The 21,887-nt window shown below is 50.1% G+C and overlaps 6 protein-coding genes across 6 annotated transcripts; 4 read left to right on the top strand and 2 right to left on the bottom strand.

Annotated features, from left to right (window-relative positions):
- Positions 1-1,079: 1,079 nt before the first annotated feature.
- On the top strand, positions 1,080-3,359 carry M431DRAFT_76670 (hypothetical protein; the record flags this gene model as incomplete). Its single annotated transcript, XM_024922487.1, has 3 exons — positions 1,080-1,769; positions 1,893-2,219; positions 2,412-3,359. 3 exons carry the CDS (start codon positions 1,080-1,082, stop codon positions 3,357-3,359), a joined length of 1,965 nt encoding a protein of 654 aa, XP_024778484.1.
- Positions 3,360-5,545: 2,186 nt separating this feature from the next.
- Positions 5,546-7,062, top strand: M431DRAFT_1511 (hypothetical protein; the record flags this gene model as incomplete). The annotated part of the gene is made up of 6 exons (XM_024912833.1): positions 5,546-5,566; positions 5,805-5,823; positions 5,937-6,095; positions 6,194-6,298; positions 6,382-6,445; positions 6,513-7,062. The coding sequence occupies 6 exons, from the start codon at positions 5,546-5,548 to the stop codon at positions 7,060-7,062; spliced, it is 918 nt and encodes a 305-aa protein (XP_024778483.1).
- Positions 7,063-8,023: 961 nt separating this feature from the next.
- On the bottom strand, positions 8,024-9,428 carry M431DRAFT_1510 (hypothetical protein; the record flags this gene model as incomplete). Its single annotated transcript, XM_024912830.1, has 7 exons — positions 8,024-8,259; positions 8,315-8,715; positions 8,766-8,806; positions 8,871-9,032; positions 9,093-9,164; positions 9,285-9,305; positions 9,378-9,428. The coding sequence occupies 7 exons, from the start codon at positions 9,426-9,428 to the stop codon at positions 8,024-8,026; spliced, it is 984 nt and encodes a 327-aa protein (XP_024778482.1).
- Positions 9,429-10,394: 966 nt separating this feature from the next.
- Positions 10,395-14,275, top strand: M431DRAFT_133530 (hypothetical protein). The gene is made up of 3 exons (XM_024912503.1): positions 10,395-12,888; positions 12,946-13,482; positions 13,539-14,275. Exons 1-3 carry the CDS (start codon positions 10,507-10,509, stop codon positions 14,019-14,021), a joined length of 3,402 nt encoding a protein of 1,133 aa, XP_024778481.1. The 5' UTR covers positions 10,395-10,506; the 3' UTR covers positions 14,022-14,275.
- Positions 14,276-14,911: 636 nt separating this feature from the next.
- On the bottom strand, positions 14,912-19,004 carry M431DRAFT_76608 (hypothetical protein; the record flags this gene model as incomplete). Its single annotated transcript, XM_024922480.1, has 3 exons — positions 14,912-15,113; positions 15,232-17,331; positions 18,979-19,004. 3 exons carry the CDS (start codon positions 19,002-19,004, stop codon positions 14,912-14,914), a joined length of 2,328 nt encoding a protein of 775 aa, XP_024778480.1.
- Positions 19,005-20,378: 1,374 nt separating this feature from the next.
- Positions 20,379-21,132, top strand: M431DRAFT_286394 (hypothetical protein). The gene has a single exon (XM_024914057.1). It carries the CDS (start codon positions 20,556-20,558, stop codon positions 20,916-20,918), a length of 363 nt encoding a protein of 120 aa, XP_024778479.1. The 5' UTR covers positions 20,379-20,555; the 3' UTR covers positions 20,919-21,132.
- The last annotated feature ends 755 nt before the right edge of the window (positions 21,133-21,887 follow it).

Genomic DNA, 21,887 nt, shown 5'->3' with positions numbered 1-21,887 from the left:
ATGCAATGCATCTCAACAACGCCTGTCACTGCCTGTCGCTGTTCTTCGCTGTCCGACGGCCTCGAAAAGGGAACTCCGCAGCCTCGTATTTCACTAGATCAAGGGAGCCTGCCCTTGATTCGCAGGAGACAAAAAGCATCCATGATCTTTTATAGAGAGCAGGGTGCACAGTAAAGAGGTCACTCAATTTGTGCTTCTGCAAGTCCATATACCACTACGGAGTAGAAACTGTTTTGTCGCACCCATAGCAGCTGCTCATGCCAGGAAGATGCACATTGCCCGTGAACATATTGGCGACGAAAGTTGTACCGTCGAGGAACAAAGATCTCATTAGAAGAGAAAGAAAAGAATCTCTAATTACCTTTTTTTTCTAGGTGGTTGCTTTTGTTTCCTTTCTTCTCTCTTCTTCATCTCTTTTGCATAGGCGGGCAATCAGATGCTTTAGGTTGCTGCTCAGTCAGCCGTTGCCTAGGCAGCTGCTCAATGGCACCGGACATTTTCCAACACAAAAAGCGGCCAGCATCAGCGCAAGGCTTAGTACATCATGAGATCTGTGATAAAATCGATCTCAGATAGACGACAATGCGATTTTGTAATAGATCCTGTGATTGACCATGTGATTAATTCGCCGATGCGTGCGCAAACGACGTATGAGAGCTCACGTTATTTCCCCATAGAATCATCATACAGTGTGAATTGTGAAATACATCCGCTATCATCTCCAAATTGATACTGTGGGTCCACTTTGTGCCCTTTTTTGGAGCTTGGACAACAAGAAAGTAAACAAACCCCCGCTGACTACAAACCCGTGCCATTTGTTTTCATGTCATCACCTCCCACCAGGAATCCATCACGACATTCCTCGCCAGGTCTTCAAGACATTTCACCAGCCAGCTGCGTTGCTCAAAGTACTGCTATCAATACCGCCTTACCCTGCAGTTTTAGCCAGATTTGAGCGCAATATAGACCATGTCTACTCCCCGCCGCTCAGCTCGGCTTGCTAAGGTGAGATTTAGCATGGCCAGACACGCTCTGAAAAAATCGATTGTAACCTAACAATATTGGTGCAGAGCAATCCTATGCTGGAGCCGCCTGTTGAGCTGGAGCTCCCAACTGTAATCGAACGTGTCGAGCCCATCAAGCGCCAAACTCCCAAGAGAATCACTCCCAAGAAAATGGAGGCCTTTGAGACGCCAGCAACGCCCGCGAGCCATGCTGTAAAGCCCCCTAGCACAGAGATGCACCCCAGCAAATTCCACCCAACTACCGCCGAACCATCGTCTGCCCTTAGATTGGGCTTCGCAGATATTGAAGACACACGACGGCGCGATAGCTCTCATGGAGCAGGCCTTCAATCCACCCCGTCCAAAGTTGGCGGTGTGCCCTCTTCTGCTTTCACTCTTCGTGTGCCTGCTGGCACCACCGCCGGCCAACTGGGCTTAGGGGCTGAAGCCCTACGTGTTTTGGAGGGCCTCAAGGAAAAGGCTGCCGAATACAAAGCCGATCTCATCGCCAACAGAGGAAACGACTCATCGGCCGCGTCCACCGATGCCAATGGCCGCACAATTGCTAAACCAAAGGGAAAATCGGGAAGGTTTAGTGCGGCTCATATGGCTGAATTCAAGAAGATGGATTCCATTGAAGGACATGCCTCTGCTTGGAGAGCACAAGAAGGAAGATTCGTTCCCGTTGTCAACCCTGGCATTAAACGGTCTCTATCCAAGGCCAACCTGGACACCCCTCAGAAAAACACAAAGCAAACTGGAAGGGTGCTGCCAGCTACTGAACCGAGGAAGCGCACATCGGTGATGGAGAGCCTCGGACGATTTTCTGCCAAGAGACTGGGCACCAAGGCTCCTATTAGCGAAGACCAAGCCTCTGCAAAGGACGAGCAGCCTTCGCTCTCGGCCAAGAGAGTAAAGAAGAGCGCAGAAGACGACGCTTCGACAACCCGCCCTATGTCGCGAGACACGACGTCTGTTCCCCGCCCGTTCTCCAGCGTCAAGAAGCCTGCCGCTTCTAGAATTGCTCGACCTAGCCTTTCTCGCTTGATGAGCCCGACAAAGTCGTCCATCGGTCGCTTCACTAGCCCTGGAAAGTCTGAAGCGGCTCCTGCTGCTGTTACATCATTGCCGCAGCCAATCTTCAAGCTACAAGGCGAGGCCAAGGAGGCCAAGGAGGCCAAGGAGGCCAAGGAGGCCAAGGGACCGAAGGAACTCGTGAGACCCAAGGAGCTCATGACTCTCAAGGAGCTCAAGGAGCCTAAGGAATCTAAGGAATCTAAGGAATCTAAGGAATCTAAGGAATCTAAGGAATCTAAGGAATCTAAGGAATCTAAGGAATCTAAGGAATCTAAGGAGCCCAAAGATACTAAGGTATCTGAAGAGTCCGAGGAGCCCGAAGAAGCCGAGAATGTTACCGACACGCCTATGAGGCGATCGGTGATGAAGTCCGTGTTCGGAAGCAGCATATTCTCGCCTAGAAGACGGAGTGCTATCCCGCAGCCAGTCAGCACCACTGCGCAGACGCCGCCAGCTTCCTCTCGCTTCTCCAATCTGAACATTACCCGACTTGCTGCCACTCAGCCCACGAAGAAGTCTGTCAAGCATGTCACTTTTACACCAGAAGTTACGAGAACCATTTTTGATCCAGACTCTCCATCGCCTCACAAGTCGAACACTACTAAGAAGGCTTTGGAGCGCACTGAAGTCGAGAAAGCCCTGGAAGAAGCGAAATCATCGGGCGATATTGCCTATCCCGATTTATCCAGCTACAAGCATCTGCTTGACTCCAACACTGAGGAGGTCATCAAATCTCCTTTTCCTTCGGTTCCAGGCAGATTTACGTTCCGAAGTGATCACACAATCAAGTTTGGAAACCCATCGCCATCCGGCTTTGGTGCCTCTCCCGGCCAGTCGAGCGTGCGACATGTGCGCAATTCTATCAAAGCCACATCGGACATGCCCGGCAGCTTTCCTGATCCAGTTTCGCCGAGCTCTCACCCGAATAAAGAGAACACGGCGCCTTCTCCGGCCAAGGTGCTTCCAGGAGTTCCACACGGAATGGCCAACAAGAAGCGTCATCGCGCCAGCTCGACTGAAGAGGACGCTGACAAGGAGGCAGCTGATCGCGCTGGGAAGAAGGCCAAGAGTAGCCACGTTCCTGAGGGACAGGCTTTGATGGCTCCTCGTCTTCTAGGTAAATCACCCTCCATCTCCGCCAACGCAAAGAAAGCCGCCGGCAAAACCCCAGTTCGTCCGATTAGTCGAGCTGTTAGCTCGGCATCGACTTCGAAGAAGAGACCAACACTGAGCATGAGCCGCCTTAACATGCTCGCCCGCCCAAAGAACCGCGGTTAGGTAGCCAGATGGGCGCTTCGAAGGAAAATGGGCGAGCTTCCGCTCAGACAAACTCATGGTCGGCTGGAGAATACTCCCTCCCGCTCTTGTTGCCGGGATTGATTACAGCCTTTCAGGCCGAATGGGACGTGTTTAACATGGTGGTTATCTTGATATATTGCCGGTTTGGCGTTGGAGACTGCATCTTTTGGTTGATGCTTTTGCTATGATGAAGGAAACGTCGCAATGTATGATGGTATCCGGCGCTACGGATCCACTGGCGTTTTGATACGATTGTTTATACCTCGACGAATCTGAATGTGGCTGGACATGGCCTCTGTTGAGAGCGACACTTTGCTTTTTCTTCTTTGTTACTTGGCTTGGCGCAGGAAAGGGAAATCGGGATGAATAGGGAAACCCATCTTTTGTTTGTTCGTTTGTGTGTTTGTTTGAGGTCAGGGCGACAGGAAGTCGACTTGTGTACAAGTAGTAACGCATACATTGTTGCTGTTAATGCCCAGATTGCTCTCGTGTTTGCTTCGCATTTGCAGAAACTATCTATTACGATGCCGCCTTGTTCAGTGATTGCCATGTTATTTGTCATATGAGAACTGACAACGCTCTCCGCTTCACGTTTGTATAGAAATTGAATTGGCAGCACCACCAGTATTTCTAACTGCGGGTTTCCATCATTATTATTCCACTTCGTGAGACTGGTTTCACTGACTTACACAGCATCCTCCGATCGTTGTCTGTATTGCGTCCACCTAGAAAGCTGCCAAGTTAATTTATATATCCAAATTAGATATCATGCGGTAGAAAGAAAACACGGGACTGATTGCCATACTAAAAGCACCAAAATCAATGCACGCCAGTCCGGTGTAGTCTTTCCCCCTTTGGACAAATACAGTATGCTACATGCCTACCCTAGGCAAGCTCTTGGCTAGCAAATTTCGAGTGTTTTTGCGTGAGCTCCAATGGAATATAGATATGAAATTTGTCACATGCTCTGTACGCGGTTGAAACAATGCAGTTCTTTTCTATTTGCCGTTGCAAAAGGCATGAATGACTGGCTTCGTGCCAGCTTTATGGTGTTGTTGACCTGTAGCAATACCTACGTAGTCGCCTTCATACTTAATATGCAGAGCAATTATTAGAGCTTCCCCAGGAAACGGTTTACGGTTTGCGGTTTGCTCTCTTTGGCAACACTAACTTGATCAGCAGGCCAAGCTATACAGTGCTAATTCACATCTAGAGTATCACTGCATCGAACGCCCTGAGGGAAGGCGGCATGAAGGCACGTATTGATGACGTTATCATGATACCTGGGTGGGCCAGCGAGGTTCTCAAGCAACTACCAGCTCAGCTTGCTTGGTGCTGCCACTTTAGCTGTGGGCGGAAGTACCTACCTCTGCTACGAGGTAGCTCCTTCCTGCGGACCGACACCAGGCCAACAGCAGTACCGGCACAAGTACCTCTGGGCCTAGCGCAGTTTCAGTGGGCGGAAGCCCTAGTTTGTCCCTCGGCTGCGTCGTAGCTCAGCTTGTATCTCCCTGTAGCTCCAGCTTGCTACGGGCAACCCAGTCTCCGGATGCGGGATCAGATTCAATGGCGCAAGCAAAGAGACTTTTGATTCGCCTCCAAAGCCGGCCATATAAAGGGCCTCTGGAAGAATAGAATATTCGTGGCCGCCTTCAGCTGAAATGCGCTTAATGCTGGACAATGCGAGCTGAAGCCGGCTGCGAGTGCTGGGTTACTCGGCGGTTGCTAGCTAGACTGTACGACTCGGTACCTGCTGCACTAACGGCCCAGCGCCCCGGAGCCCTAACAGCGCAACCACAAAATATTTCACGGGAATTAAGCGAGCCCCCAAAACAAGTGTGCTAGCGCCTGCTGGTCGCTTTTTTTTCTTCGGAGTGGATTGGCGCAGCACAGAAAAAGCATACAGTAGAGAGAGTTTGCCCGCATTGAGCAGGCAGCGGAACCCCCCCAAACAGGGCCGGATCGTGCATTTTCTTCAACTGCATCAGCAGCACACCAGTTTTCCGGACCTCGCTCTGGTGCTTCTCCTCCTTCGCAAGAAGAAATAGAAAGACCGACTTGCGCGCCAGGAGGGCCATGCGATCTTAAGACGTCGTTACCCCCCCACAAAGTAGCAAAGACTACCCTCAGCGCCGCCAGTACTGTCCAGCACCCAAGCGACCAACATGTCACAGGTCGCCTCCCAGGTATGCATATTGTCTTGCATCCCGTCTCCTTTGCAATTCGTGGCTTGGCCGATGTCGAGCTGCTGCCAGGCGTTGTTGAGCTTGAGCTACACATATCGCGCCGACGGCTGGGCTGCCTCGCTGCCTCGAAATAGAGACACTGAGCTGATGCCGTCGTCGCAATATTTCGCTCGGAGTCACTCTTGCTTGTATTTTTTCAATTTTTGTGTTGCTGGTGCTGACTGCCGCTTTGCTATAGAACCGGTTCGCCTACCTTGGTACTGACGCCCCTCCTCCCGCAAATTTTACTTTGACCCTCACCCCTCCAACGAACCCCGCCGCGATAGAATCGTTAAGCGCAGGTCACTGACCGAAGTTTTTCCCCCTGCAGGCAACGACTCCGATGGCGAGGAGAAGCCCGTCGTCCCTGTCAAGACCGTCGACAAGGCCACAACCCGCACTACTAAGCGCAATGTCGAGCCTCAGGCCCCCCAGGCCCCTGTGAGGACTGGCGGCAACCGCCGTGGTGGCCCCGGCGGAAGCGAGGGCGGTAAGTTGCCCTGTCTCAGTCCCTTGATTCGGTGGCGCTGCCGAGGTCGTGGCGCCGTCCGGAGATGTGAGGTATTGATGCTAATTGCCGACATGCAGCTTTCCGTGACCGCGCCGCCGGTCGGGAACGCAACCAGGGCCGTTCCACCGAGGAGACCCCTAGAGATGGTCCTCGTGGTGGTCAGGGTGCTCGCGTCCGTGGAGGTGAGTGAATTTGAATTCCATTAAGACTCCTTTTCGAGGGATTTTGCACCACTATCCAAGCATTTATACTAACACGGGACAAGGACGTGGCGGACGATTCCCCCGTGACCGTGACGACAGACATCCTCACAAGTCCGGTACCACCACGTAAGTTTTATTTCTTTCTGGCTGTCTACTTACTAGCCATGTCATATTGACCATTTTCGCTTTCAAGTGGCTCCGATAAGCAAGCAGCTCAGTCTTGGGGTGCCACCGAAGGCAATGCCGAGCTTAAGGACGAGCAGGCCGGTGAGGCCATCGCCGAGTCTGAGAAGAAGGATGAGCAGCCCGAGGAGGCCGCTGAGCCCGAGGAGCCTGAGGACAAGAGCATCTCCTACACCGACTACCTCGCCCAGCAGGCCGAGAAGAAGGCCGCCCTTGAGTCTGAGCTTAACATCCGCACCGCCAACGAGGGTAGCAAGCTCGACAAGAAGTGGGCCAACGCTAAGCCCCTCGAGAAGGAGGAGGATGACTTTATTGCCGCCTCCGGTGGCAAGAAGCAGCGCGAGCGTGAGCGCAAGGTGAAGCAGACTGTCGACTTCGACCCCCGCTTCGTCGAGCCCGAGCGAACCCGTGGCGGCGGCCGTGGTGGCCGTGGTGGTCCTCGTGGAGGCCGTGGCGGCGAGCGTGGCCGTGGCGGAAACTTCCGTGGTGGACGTGGTGGCCAGGGCGCTTCTATCAACACCAGCGACCAGTCTGCCTTCCCCAGCCTCGGCGGCAACTAAATTGCCTGCGACTCATGAAGTCCTCAAAGACCCTTTCCTTGGCTGATGGACTGGGCACTTTATCTCGCTTCCCACATCTAGAGAGAAAAGAAAAAAATCCCCAATGTGTGTGGAGGACGCTTAAGCCTTTTATGTTTTGATAGTTGATCAAAAAAAAAGAAGAAAAAGTTTGACCATGTATTCTCGACGGTTTGGTCGTTCCGCTGGGTGTCGATGGGACTCAATTTTACAAATGGCTGAATTGTGCTGTATTCCCCCCTTTTCCTAAGTCTCCTTTTTCTTTAAACTTAGGTATATTTGCACACCAAGTGGTTTCCCCCCTTTTCCTTTCCCCGTACTCAGGAAAGGAATGGAGGGAAAGAAAAAACAGAAAAGAAGTTAACGTTATTATATCCTTTTTCCCTCTTTTGAAATTGACGCTGCGGAGAGTGAGAATTGTCTTTGATACTCCCCTTTTCTCTGTTTCCGCTTCGCTGGTGAAATGGACTCTATGGACTGAGACTACGCCACACTTTATGATCTCTCTTTTTGCTATCTCAGATTGGTCTTTTGCAATAATCTGAGACTTGGTAGGCTGGATGGGGACGGAGCTGGGCTTCTAACTAGGCGTCAAACCATGCAATCTATGAGAATCTTGTGACATCCCGTGCTGTCGTAACATATTGTATACTTCGGGTAAAAGATTACTACTACACAAGAAAGAAGAAGCCTGTTAACGGATTGCTTTACAGTTTGTAATTCATATACAGCCATTGTGTATAACTGGCTATTTAATATGGCCTTATTGTGACTCTCATTGTCTCTGCGAGAGTATCCTTCTCATCGTAAATGCAAATATCAGCCGATGCATATATATTCCCATAGCTTCCCAATCAAACAACTTTCCATTTCATCCCTTTTTTTTGTCCTTTTTCAAATCTCCTTTTACGTTTTTCTTTTCATAAGCTAGTCAGAGAAGACTTTACGCCTTGAGGACCTTGATAAGCTCCTCGACGATCTTGTCGCCGGCCTCCTTGGTGCCGGAGCTGCCGCCCATGCCCTTTGTCCTCAGACCGCCGTCAATGGCGTTTCTGACGGCGTCCTCGACGGCCTTGGCCTCATTGGGCAGGTTGAGAGAGTATCTCAGCATCATCGCCACGGACAGGATTGTGCCGATGGGGTTGACGATGCCCTTGCCGGCGATGTCAGGGGCAGAGCCTGTTCCATTCGATTAACTTTATAAGAAAAAGATAAGTTGGGATAGTTTACGAACCATGTATGGGCTCGTACACGCCATTGCACTTGGACTTTCCATCAGGAATGCCGGTCAAGCTGGCACTGGGCAACAAGCCGATGCTGCCAGGGATGACACTGGCCTCATCGCTAATGATGTCACCAAACAGATTGCTGGTTACCACCACGCCGTTGAGGCCTCGAGGGTTCTTGACCATGATCATGGCAGCACTGTCGATGAGCTGGTGCTCAATCGTCAGATCAGGGAATTCTTTGGCAAACGTCTCCGTCATGACCTTGCGCCACAGACGGCTGGTGGCAAGGACATTGGCCTTGTCCAGCGACCAGACCTTGGTCTCGCCACGGCCGCGAGCCAGGAAGCCGGCCAGGCGAGCCACACGCTCAATCTCAACTCGGGAGTAAGGCTCAGTGTCCCAGGCACTGCCAGAGCCATCATTTTTCGGTCACCGAAGTAGATGCCTCCAGTTAACTCTCTGACAATGACAAAGTCTGTGCCGCGGCACACCTCGGCCTTGAGAGGAGAGTATTCGACGAGGGCTTCGGAAGCGAAGAAGCACGGGCGGAGGTTTCCGTACGTGCCCCATCTCCTTTCGCAGCCTCAGCAGGCCCTGCTCTGGACGAACAGCACCGGTACCCCATTTGGGGCCTCCGATGGCGCCGAGGAGAACGGCGTCGGCGGCATTGGCGGCGGCGAGAGCTTCGTCTGTTAGGGGAGAGCCGGTCGCATCGATGGAGCACTGGGGAGATTCATTGTTAGCTTTGAGATTGAAAGAGGACGAGGTAGAGAGTGAGCTTACGCCTCCTAGAAGATGATCTTGCAGGTTGAATTTGCCGGCACTGGGACTGTGTTGCTCAATGGCCTTGAGGACCTAAGCTGGTGTAACCAAAAGTCAGCGTCCAGTCGACGTCATGAGCAGAGCTAGCAAAGCGCGGCGAGACGATGCGGTGCGATGCGATACGCTCGTGGAATAGCTTCAGTTTGCACGAACCTTGATTCCCACAGCTACAACCTATATTCCCAGAACAAACAAGACATCTGGTCAGCATAACTATCTCCAAACCTCGAGGGATACAGGCCATACCTCAGGACCAGCGTGGTCTCCCGCAAACACGACAATGTTGTGCTCCGCCATCGTATCTAGAATGAAGGTCGTTTGCGATTGATGGAGGAAAGTATTTAGTTAAAAAAGAAGTAGAAGAAGATATGATGAATTGTTTTCAAGCTTTTCTGTCGTTGAGAGTTGGAGAAACCGAGAAAGCAGAGTGGCCTAATAAGCAATCAAATACCAAAAAGTATAGCTCCTCTGTGCCGAAGTCGGAAGGCCGACACACGGAGAGCTCGTCTGCCCAGCTTTCGGGCGGCTTTGATTTGCTCGGCGCCAGATGGAGAGAAATTACAAAGTTGCTGTGCTGTGCTTGATGGAATTGGCTGGAATAACATGTAGATTGTCGCAGGCTTTTTAGAGGATTTGGGCCGGGAATAGCCAGGATTTGCCTTGGAGTGCCGAGACGGATCGACTTGGAACTTTTTGTTACTGCTGGTAATTTCTATGGTGTTGCGGGGGGTCAGCTAGAATAAGAGGGTGTTATTCTCGACTTGTTAGCATAGGAATATCGAGGTTCTGAAGCACTAGTCACCTATTGCTATCAGAAGCCTTCGAGTTCAAAGCACTATATCCAAGCTACTATACATGAGTATAGTTCCTAATGCTAAATACGCAACCGAGAGAGCTCTCAATTCATCAAGTATGCCTCTTGACGCTATACTCCGTATAGTAGCCTGCTATAGAACATAGTAACGCTAAACCTATGCAGACGAGTAGACTAAAAACTATTCATTATTCTCACGGCATACCAGCATCGAGCACTCTTCAAGCTATCGTTGTCGGACAGCATATTAAAGAAGAGCTCATATCCAGCTGACTCAGCTTTGCTGCCTAGGAAGGGCACTGCCAAATATGAGGCAAGAGAGGTGTGTAAGAGATGTGCATAACAGATGATTGGTTGCCTTGTCACCCGCTGTATTTCCCCTCGTATAAATCGGGAATTGATCACAGAACAACAATACCAGCTTTGACCATTAGACTTCCCCTGCTGAGGCATTATATAAGATGGAGGCTAATAGAAGAAGTTAACAAGTCTCAACCAACCGCTATGCGAATGTACCAAACACAATTGTGCCAAACAACAGCATAGGCTTCCGTCACCATCATGTGGCAGCGACAACGACCACCTCGCTATGAAGACTTCGAAATTGCCATCGTCTGCACGGATTCATTGTACTTTGAAGCAGTCACTGACTCGTTTGATGAATTCTTGCATCTAGATGGGGATGCAGATGGAGCAGCCCAAGACGATATGGTTATCAAGCCTGGCCGCATTGGCGAGCATAATGTTGTATTAGCTCTCTTAAATCACGTTGGCAAGGCGGGTGAAGTCCCCGAGGCCGACATCTGGTCCAAATGTACAGCGCTTAAGCTAGCCATCCTCACAGGAAGTTGTGGCGGCGTGCCGTTTATTAATAATGGCCAAGACGAGGTGTTCCTAGGAGACGTGATAATTGACGACCTGCCTTTCCACTACAATATTATCGATAATGAGGCTTTGCTTGAAATCAGGCAGAGTCGAAGGGGTCCAAAGCAACTCATCGAAAATTTTCGCAACTTCTCTATGATATATCGAACACAAGGCGGTCGAGATGATCTTCAAGAAATAACTTATGATTATCTCTCCGGCTCCCCAAAAAGGGATATGAAGCCTAAGGGCGAGAATTTATATCCCAGATCAATTGAGGACAAGCTGTTCGATCCAAGCTATCGTCATAAGCATCGCGGTCCAGCGACATGCATTTGCAGCAATTGCCATGGAACAAATGATCCCGTATGCGAGGAAGCCCTCGATGCGTCGTGCCATGACTTGGGATGCGATGACAATTGCACAATAGTGAGAAAAAGAAAGCAAGCTATGGGGAAAAGGGGGCATAAGCCGGCTATTCATTTTGGTAGTATTGCGTCGATTGATACAGCAATGAAGTCGGGAGAGGATCGCGACAGATTCTCCAAAGCAAAACGCGTTATAGCATTTGAGACGGAAGGAGTTTGGAGGTGGGAGCGCTTGCTATGCATTATGGTCAAAGGTGTGCGCGATTATGCCGACGGTCATATAAACAATGGTCGTGACCAGCGCGGATTTGCAGCGGCAACAGCAGCATCTGCAATAAAGGCGCTTCTAGAGAGTTACCGCCGGACGATACCGAGGGAGAATTTCCTGGTTCCGATTCAACGGAACCCGAACTTTACTGGCAGAGAAGATGTATTAAGGGAGCTTCTGGCAAAGATACATCCCGATGCAAACACGGATGGATGGTATAGAGGCGCTATTACAGGCCAAGAGGGTATCGGCAAGACTCAGATTGCGCTGGAAGCTGTCCATCGTCTGCATGAAGACCACCCAGACTGCTTCATCTTTTGGGTGTCAGCTAAAGACGCAATAACTTTTGAGAATGACTACTACGAAATTGGCAAACAAATCAAGATTGAAGGAATCGATAAGGATGAGGCTGATGTTAAGCAGCTTGTTAAGAGTGCTTTAAGCGAAGAAAAATGCGGTCTCTGGGTCTTGGTCATCGATGGTGCAGATGATTTAGAGTTGCTTGGGCTGTCATCCTATCTGCCATTCAGTCGAAATGGCTTCGTTTTATTTACAGTACGGACTCTTGAGGCACTAGGGCTGCATATCTCAGAACAGTACGTCTTTCCTCTAAATGTGGCGAACAGGAGAGGTGCACTCAGCCTCAGCGGAGCTATCGAAGAAAGCAAGTCTCGCTTCAGGTATACAAGGCATACAAAGAGTCCAAATCCTTATCTAGGGAAGCCGACATCGAGTTACGAAAAAGGCAGTGATTGGAGGAAAGCCGAAGAGCGAGACGTCGGCTCGATGAAGGTACAACCTGGAAAGTGGTCGAGTCCCGTTGTGCCAGTTGTCGATGACAACAGATCACAAAGCTCCAACGGCAACACAAATGAAGGAATCATCATGTTATTTTTAGCCGAACAGCCGCGATTCAAAGCACTGTGCAAGAAGGCTTTGGGTGAAATGGATAGGGATGATTTCGTTGAGATCATGAGCCGATTACTCACATTATTTCACATATGGTTGGTAGAAGAAGCCAAGTCTGAAGCGGAAAAGGCTGTCGCCGGGTTACTACAGAGTAAGAGAGACAGACAACGAATTAGCGAACAGCTTGCAGCATATATTGATTTGAGCCCTGAAGAAGTTCTAGATATCGACCAGCGGGCCTTGCCCTGCAGCTTTTCATTCTTCTCCGAACTGCAAAGATTTCTGTTAGCATCCAAGGCGTTTCAAAGTCTTCAAGTGCAGTTCGCGTTGATGTTTCTGAGCGCTGAATTGGGGGACGTGCTCCAATCAATACCAAAAGAGAATATCTGGCTATCTCAAGAACAAGACGTCTCAATCTCGAACCAATTCAAGACCTTGGTGGAGAATACCACCAAGGTGAAATGGAACTGGTGGCCCTTGAGCCAACGGAAGCGAGTACTTAACCTTGGAGAGTCGAGATTATTTTGGCAATGTGTGAGTACCTATACCTCATATGTTGGCAGGCAACCAATGAAGACTAAAGTGGAATAGACATGTGGTGTAGAGCGGTGGGAGGAAATATCTCGCGAACAACGCGAACTTGTTAAAACAATACTCGAGTGGTCAGATAACCATCCCTCGTTGACATCTCGATGCGGTGTGAGAAAGGCACAAGCAACGCCATTTTCTTCTATTAGAGGCATTTTGCAATATGCAGGCGAACAAGTTACCCGGCCATCACGAGCAGCTACCAGATACACTCCACAAGAAACCAGCTCTTTGACACCGCTTGAGAGCGTGCAGCTACAACCACTCGCAGGGGCGGTTCCCCCTCAACAGCAACAAGGCCCGACAATTGGCCAGCAGGCCCAAGTGACTATTCCGGATCCTAATAATAGTCTTCAATGGTGGATATTATTTGGCGTTAGAGGAGCGCGGCGAACGCTGGTGCCAACCCAAATTCATGTCACAAACCAGACGACAGACAGTCACATCTTTCAAGAGCTAAAGAGATGCTATATGATCTATAGAGGAAGGCTAAGACTATGGCTCTCAGTCTGGCGCTTAGATTACTGCGAGGTGGTCAAGGTACATTTACAGAACTGCTGCTAATCTGCGAGTTACTCTGCTGATATCATAGCTAGTTTAGTAGACTTACCCCTGACCGAATGGTTCGAGAGTACAGAGAGCTTCCATCTGACAAAGACTACCACTATGACCCTCGAGCCGGTGAACGAGATGTCAGAAACCCTCCTATTTCGCCTCACCACTTCCAAACTCTCTTTTACGCCTGCCAGTCGCCATGTACTTGGCCCTTTCCTCATGATTGCATACCCCTGGTTGCAAACACGGTGAATCTAGCCCGAATTCCGAAACGGACAAGAGAATTCGAGAAAGATCAGGGCTCACCTATTTGGGGGTTTGAAACTGTCTTTGCTGTTTCATTTAGCTACGTGCTTGCCTACCATCTTGTTATGGTCGCAGGACCATTCATATTTTGGGGACTCTGGATGAAATTCCATACCGATGACCTCCAGAATGCTTCTGTACCTATAACCGTCGTTATAGGTGCCCTGTCGTTGTTTTGGAGCGGAGCTGGAATACTGACAAGCCGAGAAAGGGAGTGAAACTTGCGCTTATTTGATGAAATGATGATACATAGACATAGTGATACATGTATGCAGTTAGAATGAGCGAGAGATGATGAACGCCGTTGCTGTTTCAAGCTTCATGAGATGTTCACTCTCTAGGATTACTAAGCTCCCGATATTGGAATGCTTGAACGTCAAGAGATGCCTCCAGAGCTGTAATAAAGATGGCGGGGTATTATGGACGGCTAATAGCTCTGCCCTCAGCTTGTTATTGGTATAAAAATAAAGCCACACCCGCCACGGTCTTTTCTGTGGTTGATATTAAGGTTCAAGAACTAAAGTTAGCTCCAACCACTACCGATATATCAGACAGATCAATATATTGTATGTTGTCCTGCTAGTTAGGCAACACAAAATGCCGAATGTGCCGAGAACAAGCAAAGAGATGCTGCAGTAGGAACAACATTGGGATGATTCTCGCAGAATACTTAATCAGAATCCATTTGAATCAGAAAGGAATCACCAATTGCTCCCGTCATCTTATACATGCCCTCGGTGGAGCATCGACGTATCCCTTACATAGCTCCAGCTTAGCTTCAACACCATGGCAAATAACTTTACGGCTCTTCTTCTCTCCAGCTTCTTCGCATTCAATCTCGATTCCACAAAAAAAAAGTATGGATAGTATTAGTTAGTACTATACCCACCCCCCAAATATATACCGATTCCCTAGGAGCAGTAAGTAGTAATTCGGCAGAGAGCCCTTGTTTAATCTTATTCAACATAACGCATAAAATCCCTTGCCCAGCCTTGCCCAGCATTTTTTGCCTCCGCTTGCTTGTTTTCTAAAAAAATAATAATCATATAACATGCCTTCTTTTTCATCAATTTCTTTACACTCTTCATCTTCATTCCCTCTCACACCATTATCGAAGGGACCGAAGCGTCTTGTTCGCCAACGACGACAACGCCGACTGTCCCCCATTGTTTCCCCGCCCAATGCTTTGCTGCGCTCGCCGTGCGGCAACATTGGGCGTGTTGGCACAGAAGCCACAGATGTACACGCTCGGCATGGTACGCCTGCTGATGTTGACGCATTTTCCGTGCAGCAGCATCTCGCATGACTCGCTAGAAACGGCTTCATGTCAGCAGGGCTCAACATCTCTCGGGAAACATCAAACACGGGGAACCTAGCTGGCACACTCAAACACCAGCAGGGAGCAAGGGATTCGAGATGATAACATACCATTGAACCATGTAGCCATTTCCTTCATCGGGCCCATTTCCACCACATACACATCGAACTCCGCGTCTATAGCTCGAGTCTGCCATGCTGACCGGAGATATGGAGCTTGCTTTGATTTTCCCCGAGCTGCTTGAGGTGAGAATGCGTTGCTGTGGCCGAGAGTTTTCAATCTGCATAGACCGCTTCTGACGGTCCTCTACCACTTTGCGCAGCTCGCTTGCTGCATCTCCTCCTCTTTCTTGATGATCGGTCAAAACCGTCTCGGCCTCGCTTTCTCCGTCATTTTGCGTCACGAGAGAAGGGGTAGATGCACTCCTGCTCCTATCACTGATACTCCGGCGGCCCGAATGGAATATCGAGCCTACTGGCTTGCGTGGGTCCGGTAAAGCAAAGGATGCATTGAATGAACTGGCTCGGCTGGGTATAATAATTGGTTCCTCATCTGTGGAAGACTCGTCGTCAGAAGACTCCCAGCTTCTTCGTGTGGAAGACAGTTCCCGGGAGCTTCGGCTGCGAGTTATGCCACCAGCTTCTTCGACCATGACCGTGGTTTCCGCTCGAGCCCGTCCATGTGCGTCTATAGTGAACCTCACCGACGTTCGAGGTCGACTCAGGTGTGGCTGAGAGGCAGACTCGGGGATAGATGCCAGGCTTGACAGTCGCCGTTGGCTCTTTAGTGGTGACATCCTCCCAGACGCCGACGATCTCGACGACTTTCCCGCTTCTGAGCCAGCATTTGAACTTCCAGCCTGTGACGATGGCCGTGCAGCGGGTGCCAACGTCGGCAATGCCCCTCGGCCCCCTGCCTTCTTTGTTCGACCCTCACTCAGGCTACGATTCAATTCTGGGCGGCCCATGGCCTTGACGGGAGAGTTTGTACGGTCTGGCATCTTGCCCCTCTTCACCTCCTTCAGGCTGTTGGTCCGGCGGGATTGAGGCATGATGCGAGAGTTGTTGGCCTCTGCAGCGGCAGCCATATCTGTAGATGCCGCATTCATAGCCGGATTGAAGTCGGCATTCATCGAGGCCGTTGGGGGTCGGCTATATAGCAATCCTGGGTCCACACCTTCCATAGGAGTACCTACGCCAAACGAGTCTTCCATCGATGCTTGAAACATGGCAGTTGCTGCTACGGGGCCAGCAGACTGACCAGTTACCGGTGGCTTGGGCGCCAACATCCTCTCCCTTCGAGCAGGCTGGTGCATGCCTTGGGCGTTTGGCTGAACATTTTCTTGGTTCGATGATGGTGGAGGAGGGGGCGGGACGGGGTCTTGAAAGAGCTGAATGTCGCTGTTCCAGTCAAAGGATCCGGTATGGCGATGCGAGGGCTGGAAGAAGGTGGCGCCGGCAGTGCTAAAGTCCAGGTCCATGCCCATGGCCGGGTCCCAAAAATTGGCCTGGCTTGGGGGAGCAGACATGGGATAGACAAACATGTCATCAGCGCCGCCCATCATGGCAGCCATATCGTGGTGGCCCTGAAAGCTGTCGCTAAAGTCCGGGTGACCGTAGGCCCGGTCATCTTGCATGTTGACCTTTGGTGCGAGCTTCTGGCCGCCCTTGTGAGCCGACGGCGGCGGCGACAAAGGCTGTGCTGCGTCGGAACCTTCAATTGTACCCCGGCGGAGCTTCTTGGGAGACTTGGTGTGTGAGGAGGAAAAGGCAGGGCCGAGGTGTGCGTCGGAATTGGCAGCGGCGGCTGCCTTTGTAGATAATATCAAAGCGGCCGGAGAGGAAGGCAGACGTCGTGAAGGGTCGACGGGCGGCGGTGGAAGGTTTGGGTTCGACGGCGGGATGTTGGCTCGGGTTGCAATCTCGACAGCTAGCTCTTCGACGGAAAGCAGGCGCTTGTGCCCTAGATACGACGATGCGAAGGGAGTGGTGGGCACAAAGTCAGCAAAGGGAAACTGAGCCCCTCTCAGATTGCCCGGCGTTGCGTTGAAGACTGAGTATTCCTCGGCAAAGCGAGGCGTCAGGCCGCTGGTGTCGGCGAAGGATCCCTGGGGGGGCTTCGGCGTCTCGAAAATAGGGCTCGGAAATGCACCCGATGTTGGAGTCTGCTTTGGCGTGGGCGGTGGGTGAGCGTTTGGATCTCCAAAGCTACTGCTGTGCGGAGTCAACAAGATTGGTTAGCCAAGTGCTGGAGGGAGCGGAGGGCAGGCATGCTTTAGAGTGTTCGCAAGGCGGACATGCCTTGATACTAGCTGTTGATCCTCGCTCATATCAGCTTGAATTCCTGTTGGCTATGAGAACCCAGACACAAGCATCCCAGTGCGTGCACCGCCAATTCGGGCCGTGGGGAAAAGGCCTGGAAAAAAAGAAGTGGGAGACAGCAGAGATTGTATAATCGTTGCAAGGGAGGCTTCAATTCCCCTTTGATGCAAATAATAATAAGCGGTTGTATGTGATTCGGCGTCGTAGAGGGAGGGCGGTATAAGATCAGGTCTGAGGGTGCGGAAAAGGTGTGCAGGCGACGGTTGAAGGTGTGGTGGTGGTTGCTTGGGCAATATTGGCGTACAATCGCAGTGGCTCGTTTCTCATTATCCAAAATGCTCGTTAACGGTCATGACAAAGATGCAAAAGGTCGTGGAAATCCGGCACTGGCTCTGCAAAATGCAAAGGGGTCAAAAGAAACAAGAAAGAAAAGAAAAGAAAAGAAAAAACTGGTCTAATTAGCTTGCTTGCTACGGCGTTTCAAGAGAATCCCATATGAGGCCGTGAAAAAGGGAGTGCATGGAGGGGAGAGGGAGAGAAGAGGGTCTTGTCTTACCGGAACAGCAAAGCAAAGCAAGACGCAACGCAAAGGAGAGCAACAGGTTCGAACGGGGGAAAATCAAGGGAGGCAAGTCTTGTCCTAGAGCTCCACAGAGCATCAACCTGCTATTCAAGGGCGGAACAGCAGATGCAGTGGCAAACAATGGACGAAGCAGGACAGATTGGAGGGAGGAAGGGAAAAGAAAAAAAAGAGTTGCGAGGATAAGAGAACAGAAGGCGGAGAGAGAAGCACTGGTTGAGTTGAGGAACCGAGAGTACAAGTGCAGTGCGCTGCAGTGCAGTGTAATGCAGTGTAGTGCAGCAGCTGGTGATGTTCTGACCCGGTAGAATCCAATCCGTCCAGGCGCTTTCTAGGCAGACGAGCCCCGTCCAGCTCGGTAAATTTTCAGAGGGCTGCTGAAAATGGAGCCGCAGTGCAGCTGATGGGGGCGGCGCCAGTGGAAGCGATACAGCAGACGATGGCCTTTTTAGTGGGAAAAGACGTCAGCAGGCGGCTTTTTCTTTCTTTCGGCCTGGTGCTTTCTCTTATCCTATTGAATCAATTCCTTGTTAACAAGATGCAGAGCATTACGGGGAGAGATCAATGGATCGATCTGGCGTGATTTCAGCGGCATGAATGTTTCTCCCTGGACCAAGACATGCAGCATCCGTCGGTGCCCTTTTTGCTGTGAGTTGGGCTTTTGTTTACTTGCAGCCGCATGCTGGTTGTCTGGTGTCTACGGATACGGATTAGATAAGGCAGCACCCCGTTCAATGCTCGTAGTCAATATTCGGACACTTTTCTCCGCATCACCTCACTTTGGACCTCGGCCGGCATCGTTCGTCTTATATCTGATTCATCTCAACTAATATCCCCCATCCCGGCTCTCTCTCTCTTTCTCATCTTTGGCCCGTTGCTCATATCACAAACCCTTTGCGTGCTTCGACCAGCTGGACTACTGACTCCTTCAAAGCCGCCGCCGTGCTGCAATTTACAGCCCGGGCCGGAGCTCCAACGCCATGATGGCGGTTTGGCAGCGTCTTTTGCCTAATCTGGGCCAAGTGCTCTCCACCATGGATCCCACCAGGTGGATTAGTGGCAGTAGAATGACACGATAAAAATGGCTGCGTAGCTGCACAATGGTGGCTTCTGCTAGCTAATGGAGATGTCAACCCACAGTGACTGACTTGATGCCGAGAATTGATTAAAATCGATGGATATCAGATGGATATTGAAGAAGAAAATAAAAATGGAGCGTTTTCACTTCCACAGCAACGAGACCAGACAGACAGCTTTACTCTTGTTTGTCAGTTGCTTCATTCGGCCTTTTGCACGCACAAAGCTCCAAGCATCTAATCCCGGTCGCTGCTTATCTTTCATAACTCAAGATCCGATAACGCCGCATATCCGTTCCGCTACGGGCCAATATATTACTCTGGCATGCGGCCAAGCATCTTGGTATTACCGATCAGACAATTGGCCTGCTGCTTGTTGGAGCTCTAGCAGTTGTCAAAACTCCAGAGCAGATTAATAAATTGCAACAAAAAGAAGCAAAGGGATTTCGCAACAAGCTCATCAGAGCTCCTGTTGCAGCAACCTTGTACCACCTTAGGCGCTGTCCTGAGCCTTCCCTGCACCTTGCCACGTCAGAAGCACACGATAACTCACGAGACATTAATGCATTTCCGTTTGCTGCCTTTTCTTCCGTCCTCAACTCCAAAATAGACTGCATAATGCATCGAGTGTGTACAGTATAACCAACCGACGTGCCATATAAGAGATGCTATGCACAATTGTCTTGATTTTTCCATTTTCAACTTTACTCCCAGCACATGCACCGGTCAAACCCGATCTCGATCTTCCCCAGACCCAAAACTCATCAACTAGGCAGACACGCTATGCCGGGAAAAGGTATGAGCCTGTGCACTTGGTCATGCACAAAAACGAACACCTTTTTTTTTTTTTTTTTTTTTAAGCGAAAGCCCTCGTGGCTTTCGGCCATGAACAGATGACAACGAGCGGCACAAATTATGTTTATTTAGCACATGTGACTCTTTCATTCGGAGAAGAAAAAAAAAAGAAAACTTTAACAGCAATCACAAAGTCATCTCTCAGCCTGTGGATCTCACCAAAACTCAACGACAAAAAGATGTGCAAACCCGCTGCCAAAACTCACGAGACCCAACCCAACGGATCCATCTCTCTGCTGCTCCGGTAGCCAAACGCAGCTAGTGGCTGATCTATCAACTTTTCTCTCTCTTCTCTCTTGGAACGATACGATGCACTTGTCCGTAGCCAAATTAACGCATTAATCGATATCATGCGAAGTGCGGATCCATCCAAGCCCACCACCCATCTCCGGCCATATCCGCGCAAAGAGGAGCAGCAAAAGTAACTATTGGATGCCGTGCAGCAAAAACATCGAAGCTAAATAAAAAGCTGATCAAATCGTTCGCTGGCTTATCGATTCAAAGGGGAAGCATCGTTCGAACGGCTTGCTTACCCGTTGATTAGCTGAGACCCGCGCGGTGAAGAAGGGGGAATAATTGTCTCATCAGGTTTTGTTCGGCGTATGGCGTACCTGCATTTGCCATTCAGCGCTAGCGGGTGTAATTGGTCTCGCCGTGAGACAGTTGTAACCATTTTATTCTTTTATATTTCATGGTTCAGGGTATATTTGCTGCTTTCTTTCTTGCTTCCTCGTACTAAGATCAGTAAGCATCAAGTTCAAGACTTCGGTATAAGCCGCATGTCCTCACATACAAAGCACACGCATGCGCATTATAGCTCAACTCCCACCGAACCTCCACCTCCAATCCCGGAAAAAGCATGGCTTCCCTGCCAACCGACAGCTGAACATCCCTCTCAACAAACACTCAACATCTGCTTACTTACACACGTTGTACCAACTAACATCAATCTCCTTGCCCAGTGACATGGCCCAGCAATAAAGACAAAGAAAGGGTGTTCGAGTCCCATGTATTTTGCCGACGTACGTCCTTGATCCCCATGCGCTGCATAAAGATTGAACCCAAACTACATTTTAAAATCCGTAGGTACGTTACAGTATAAAGCCCCCCCCCCCCCATGGCTCTCAGCTGCGCGGCATCTTGCCGAGGTGGGCTGTGCACCTCATTTTTCTAACCAGGTTTCCCATGTCAAAAAAAAGTAAAAGCGAATCAATAAATCTCTTCGCTTCTCCGTCCGTTCATGCGTCATATTCGACCATACATACAACGCTGCTTTATGATACCACCTGTGTGTATTTTCGATCACATGGCACGTTGTCGTTATAGACAGGATCAAATACAAAACACACTTATACATGCAAGCCCCTCAAAAGGAACCCATCCAGCTCCGAGATGAGCCCACCAACAGCAAACATTGCTGCTGTCCTTCCATCGTTTCCAAAACTGCTAATCTGTTTCTTCAGCCGCCCCTCCCCAGCGCGCATAATACAGCATAATATTAGATTTGCCTTTTTGGAGGGGGAGGATTGGGATTCAGACCAGGGGGGGTGGCCCGGTTCCAGTTACCCGCATTGAGGTGTGTGTGGAACTTTATGGAGTCAATACACGCCCTCGTATCGGTGCTTTTTTACAGGCGGTTAGTTGACAAGGGGAAAAAAAAAAGATAAAAACTGATATAGGAGCTAAAGAAGAAACAAGAAGAAAAAAAAATACCCCAAACTATATAACAAAAAGTAGTTTCCTCCATTATTTATAAGAAGAAGAAGAAACGAAAAACAAAAAAGAGCCTCTATATATCCCGTGGTATATCCCCCCCCTTGCTTCTCTGCTGACCCGCAGCGCTGAAATATCCCAGTCTGGTTCCTCCCGTTTCCCTTCTCGTGAGATCATATCCAATGATTAATCCCCAATATAACCCTATACTCGATGTGTCC

Source organism: Trichoderma harzianum, assembly GCF_003025095.1.
Source record: "Trichoderma harzianum CBS 226.95 unplaced genomic scaffold M431scaffold_2, whole genome shotgun sequence".
In the NCBI taxonomy this organism is placed as follows: Eukaryota; Fungi; Ascomycota; class Sordariomycetes; order Hypocreales; family Hypocreaceae; genus Trichoderma; species Trichoderma harzianum.
Note: the sequence above shows the minus strand (reverse complement) of the source record. Positions and strands in the feature narration are given on the sequence as shown.